Source organism: Dryobates pubescens, chromosome Z (assembly GCF_014839835.1).
Source record: "Dryobates pubescens isolate bDryPub1 chromosome Z, bDryPub1.pri, whole genome shotgun sequence".
Taxonomy (NCBI): domain Eukaryota; kingdom Metazoa; phylum Chordata; class Aves; order Piciformes; family Picidae; genus Dryobates; species Dryobates pubescens.
This window is the reverse complement of record NC_071657.1, coordinates 88382503-88388502: the sequence shown is the minus strand read 5'-3', so window position 1 is coordinate 88388502 and position 6000 is coordinate 88382503. Positions and strand designations below refer to the sequence as shown.

Here is a 6000-nt window from a genome sequence, read left to right as displayed (position 1 = left end):
CCAGTAAGACAAGAGACCCCATTGCCTGCCCTCACCTTTTGTGTTTGCTGCTGCCTGTTGCTCTTGCAGCTTGGAGGGGAGATAAGTCAAAGAAGTGACTGAACTAAGCCTATCCCAGACAAAAAACCCCACTGGCATGGAGAAAGGCAGAGATGTCTTCAGAAGCAGAAGCAAACAGCTTCAGTTACTGGTGAGGCCAGTGTCGCGCCATAACCCTTCAGTGGTCTTTGGAGTCGATTTGTGGTTGAAATGTTTCCTTTGAGAGCATCCCCGTGGCTCATCAAATCCCCGTTTTACTGGGCAGGTCAGGAGCTAATCATGACCTTTTATTCCCTTGCTGAGAAGAGCAGCTGGTGCCCTCAAGTGGTAAATCGCAGAAGGAGAGTGGCTCTGGCCGTGCAAGACCAGTTCTAGGCTTGTTCCCAGCGCGGGATGCTGGGCTGGGGCTGTTGAACGCTTGCAGTATTTTTGGCACTTCTAACGATGCTGTTTTCCCCTTGCAGGACAAGATGATATGGTGAGCGTGGTGGAAAGGAATCATCATTCCCAGCGGAGTTGGGATCCTGACAACAGGCGTGCCTGCACAGCCGCACACACTCCCCACTGCTTTATCCACTGACCTTTCTGTGGGGGCAGCTGCAGCATATTCACACCAAGCATTGACTGTGCTTCTGATCAACTTGAGCTCAGAAAAGGTCCCTTTGAGATTAGATGGGGCTTGCTTTGGATCTGCAACCCCAATTCAGCATGGCCCCAGGCACTGCAGGGGGCTGCAGAGGGTGGCAGAGCCAAGGTCTGGGAAGCCGACTGGGGTCAGGGCTGCTGCTGTGAGGGGATGCACAGGGACGGCGATGCCCATCACACAGGACAACGCAGGGGTCTTCCTCCCCCTCCTGTGCCAGTGGCTGCAGAACAGCTGTCGAGAGGGGGCTGAAGGTGCTGAGCAGCAGCTCTGCCGCTCAGCTGTCCAGAAGCTGAGTGAATACATCCAGCTCAACTTCTCTGTGGATGAGAGCAAACTGCAGCCTGGGAGTTGCGGGACTTCAGATACTGAGATCTGCACCATGTACCTGGCCCAGGAGATGCAAAAAAATGAGGTTCTTGGGTTGAGCTTTGGAAATATCCCTGCTCTGGGGGACTATGGGGAGAGGCGTCGAGGAGGGAAGAAGAAGAAGGGACATAAGGGGCCAGTGCTTGATGTTGGGTGCATCTGGGTGACAGACTTGAAGAAAAACAGCCCGGCTGGGAAGTGCGGGAGAGTGCGCCTGAAAGATGAGATCCTCTCTCTGAATGGCCAGTTGATGGTCGGCGTGGATGTTACTGGTGCAAGGTAAGGGTGGAAGAGCAGCCACCAGCAGTCACCTCTCACAGTGCATGGTGCAGGTCACAGTGGGTATGGATTTGTGTCTGAGAGCAGAGGTTTAGCCCTCTGCTTTACAGCCCCTGGGAGAGCTCTGGATTCCTTCTTAAGGTCTCTAGAAAATAAGTAACAAAGGCAAATCAATAATTAGCCTACATCCACTACTTGCACATCCACTGGAAATGTTTGAGAAGTCATTACGTCAAAAAATAGTATGTCATAATCACTGGAGGGTCTCTACTTAGCAGTCTTCCTGAGTACAGGTGCATTTCATTTTTGTTGACTCATTTTAATTCAGGGATACTTTTTTGACAACTAAATGCTGTCTGAAACTTTTTCAAAGCAAGACACTCTTGTGTTTTCCCGATTAGAACAACTTCATTTTAATAGATTCCCTTTGATTTTTATTGTATTCACTCTCTTTTGCTGTCTTCTGTCCCAGAAAACTCGAAACCTCTAGGAGCTAAATAAGAAATGAAGGTTTCTGCAAGGATATAGACCACTGCTGATTCTTTATTTTTTATTTTTTTTTTTAAATTTCAGCTACTGTATGTCATAAAATCAGTCACTGGCACAGCTTTTCTCTTTGTGGGCCAGCAAATTTGCTCCCATTTCCCTTTGTAAAGGCAAAGATCTTTCTTTTCTAAGAGATAAGGATGCAAACCTTCATTCATACCTGAGGTTGCAGCACACCGTGGGGTATGAAATCCTCCCCACCTTGCCAAAGGGCTTCAGTTTGGAGATAGACAGTTTTGGAAACCTCCAGTGGAATGGCCCTTCTTTAAAGGAAGCTCTATTGTGTGCAGCCTGAGTAATCCAGTATGTTTTGTGTGCCTTAGGAATAATACACCATTTTAGAGCAGCTGAGAAAGTGCTCCAACAAGTGAGAATTGCTGCGGGGACAAATACGAACTTTTAATGGAAACAAACCTTATAGTGAAAAAAAAATAGGGGAAAAACAAGAAAGAAAATATCTGTAAAAAAAATGTAGCATTGATGGTTATTTATCTGCTGCTTTAGTTGCTGGGTTTGCAAAACCACAATGCCCTTGGTGGAGTGACACTTGCAAGTTATAATCCTGCAGAGTGCATGGACTTTGCTCCCAATTGGAGATTTGGGGTGACCACTATTCTCAGTTCTGTGATGTGGCAGAATAAAAGCAGTAACTCATGAATCTCTGGGTGCTGGGCTATTCACCTTGGTTATGATTTTGCAGGTGCAGTGACAGCCCTCTCTAATATCAAGTCTGTAATTCTATGAGTGTATAAATATTGCTACTGTGGCAGTTTCAACTAGTGGCACCCCCAAAATGAAAAGGTTTTGGGTTAGTGGTTAGTTTACTGTTTCCCCTTTGCCAGACATCACTAAACTGTAACTGCTTGTCCTGGCCGGCAATAATGAAAAGTAATATTCAATCAAGTCCAAAATGTTTGGATATCTGTACTTTGCATCCTTTCTCTGAAGGCTTTGGCCTTGTTCCTTTTGGAAAGCTCTGTTATTAGACCAGCAAACTGTGTCTGCTGCTAAAGAGAACCAAGTTCTCCATTTTCCTTAGTTGAAATTTTTTTTGGCCATTATGAAGGCAGAGCTTTGGTGGTGTAAGGCCAGTGTTGTTCATAAGATCAAGCTTTAGAATATTCTACGTCCAGTTTGGGCCAAAACTTAGGACATGACTTAGTAAAAACTTGGTTTATTTTCAACATCCAAAGCATCCTTGCCTAATTTAGTGTCCTATTTGACAAGGATGATGTTAAGAGATGAGAGTTTGGGACCTTGAGGACGTACTATACAGAAAGAGTGATTGCACATTGGAATGGGCTGCCTGGGGAGGTGGTGGAGTCGCCATCACTGGAGGTTTTTAGGAGAAGACTTGATGGGGTGCTTGGTGCCGTGGGTTAGTTGCTTGGGCGGTGTTGGATTGGTTGATGGGTTGGACGCGATGATCTTGAAGGTCTCTTCCAACCTGGTTTATTCTATGTATTCTATTCTATGTATTCTGTGTTCTCAATTTGGACTGCTTGGTTTTGGTTCTTGGGAAGCTGGCTGGTAGCTCCAAACCCATGTAACCCATGTTACCACTTTGTTCATCTGATTGTACCAGGATCCTCTGAGAGTCATTCAGTAGGTTTCATAGGGATATAACTCTGTCTCAGTTTGTAACAGGCTGAAAGGCAAGATCAACCTCCCTTCTGGCAAGACTGTGTTTCAAAGAAGCAGCTTTGCTAGAGTATTTCCCTATTGCTGCTGCAATGGCAGTAGCAAAGCCCTTTCCTCTTGGCTCTTTAAAGTGTTGGTTCAGGGCATCACACTGAATAGTTGTTCTGGTTTATTTTCTGTCTGCCTGATTGTTCTCTGGTAGGGTGAGAAACTCTTCAAAGTGGGTACAAAGGCGTATGAGTGCTGTGATTTGTGGTGTGATGTACTACTTACTACTTAGTGTAGCCTGTTCATGGTCAGTGAAATTTAAAATACTGCTTTAGCTCCTGTAGCACTGGGCTGGATTAGATAAGCAAAAATCACTGCCTGCAGGTTTATTACTTATCTGCCATGTGTGCCAGGGCAGCCCCATCTTCCCTGGTGAATGTGTTGTCCACACTGGTGTTTCAGGGTTGACATTCAATGATTTATTTCCAAACAATGGGATATTTTGCATGAGAGTCTCATGACTGCCACTTAACTGGGGGATGGTTACCACCTTTGTGGCAGGGTTGGTAGGAAGCATGCTCATATATCCTGGGCTTCATGTCTCTTTGCCTCTAGCTCAACCTCACCAGGCAAACTCTTCCTGTTCTGAGAACCTAAATCAGTACACTGGACAAGGGGGGAGGAGGGAACAGGCTAAACCAATCCACAGAACAAGGGGAGAGGAGTGGTAGTGGCACGTGGTCCATTCTGATGGCTGTCCTATGGATGTAATCAGCCTTTGGAGAATATGGGGCAGATGACTGGAGCCATAAAAAAATGGACAACCCTAGACAGAGTGTGCTGTCACTCATCTGTCTCTCCCTGCTAGGGAAATTGTATCTGATTTCTGTAAAGAAAGGTTATTTATTTAAATTCCACCTGATTGCAATGTAAACAGCAGAAACAGATTGATTATTGCTGAGCTTGTTTCTTTTTTTTTTTTTCCCTCTCCTTTTTTTTTTTTTTTTTAGAATAACATTATGGAGTAATATAATCATCAAAGCTCTTTGCTTAACAGGGTATTATTACATTAAAGAGGAATGATGTAGGTGGTGGCATTTTTGGTGATGTTAGTGAGTGAAGGAAAATTATTGCTCTCTTCAGAGTTAGGAAATTGTGTGTCTATCAAACACAATTGCAGGGAAATGAACAGTATTGGAGTACTGAATAAAGGTTAGTCAAAACTCTGCATGTTTATTTTTCTTATGTCTATACAACTGTATCTCCAGAGCACGTGGGTTATGTTCCCCCAGACAACAACTTCATATGTATTTTGGAACTATGCCTCTCATTTTGAGCTATTACTCATTTACTGGAGGGAGGCTGTTAGTATTCCTGCAGATGACAGATGAATCCCTCATATCTTGAGCATGACTGAATGGGGCTTCATTGAGCAGGTCCTAGGAGGATTGCAAAAGGATTATGTTGTCATGAATATCATTCATTTTGAAATATTTGATTACAAATTTCATCCAGCGTAGCTGCAGTGCTTGGACACTTCCACCATATATATCTAATCTTTAAAATCATTGCAGAATAAATTTCCAAATTTAAATTGTTTTTGAAGAAAGCAGAGTAAGATACATTACAACTGATGACAGTATAGTATAAACATGAGATATTATTATAATTTTGTCATTTAGGAAACCCAACCACACTACTTCAAAATATCAAAAATGACCAAACGTCACCACGTGTAGGAATACAGTCTGAGGACTTGATGGTTTGTTTTTAACTTGCAACTTGGAATCTCTTCCAAAAAAATGAACAAAGTTGGGTTTTTTTGACAGCCACACCTTTGCACAGTGTTTTCTTATTCTGTTTTCTTCAGCCAGTCTTCTGGGCGGGGTTCACTAGGACTCCTCCCCAGCACAGGATATAACATGCCGAATGTCAGGGAAATCAGTTTATTTTCAAGGATACTGAGAAAGACATTCAGAAATCAAATGCACAGTGCAGTATGAGCTTCAAGTGTCAGAACTGAAGGTGAAGCTTTGGACTTACCTGAAGCTGGGGGGTTTCAAGCAAAGCCAAGATCATTCCTGAGTGCTTGTCGCTGCTGCCTGCTGCATCTTTGTGCTCCAGGATAGCTGGAAGTAGGAAGGTGATATCCCAGTCCTCCTAGCACATCAGTGATATTAGTAGATGTGTGATACATGGACATTTCTAAACACAGACCTGCATCTCTGGAAATGCTAGCAGATGATTACAGAGCACAATACTGAACATCTAACCAAATTACAGGTCGCAAAATGTGCAAAGCACTTTGTGCTGCTTGCCTGTGGCAGTCAATAACAGTCTCAGGCTCAGCTGGATGAAATTTTGAGGTTCTGTATCAAATTAGTCCTTGCTGATGCTGGAAAGAAAATATGCGGCCCCTGTCTGTATTTGGAACCAAATTCTGCTCTGAACAGTAGTCTTCAGGAGGGTGCTCTTCTTTGCCCACGTGTTGGGAG

At 44.0% G+C, this 6000-nt stretch overlaps 1 protein-coding gene across 4 annotated transcripts in view; it reads left to right on the top strand.

Annotated features, from left to right (window-relative positions):
- Positions 1-532: 532 nt before the first annotated feature.
- The window catches only part of PDZD2 (PDZ domain containing 2), a 148545-nt gene continuing 143077 nt past the window's right edge, over positions 533-6000 (top strand). For 3 of the 4 annotated variants that reach the window (XM_054177744.1, XM_054177741.1, XM_054177742.1), the window contains exon 1: positions 782-1330. In XM_054177744.1, the coding sequence (XP_054033719.1) occupies positions 852-1330 (479 nt within the window). In that variant the 5' untranslated portion in view covers positions 782-851. Of the gene's footprint in view, positions 1331-6000 lie in introns of all 4 variants that reach the window. The other variant, XM_054177743.1, reaches the window with a different exon arrangement.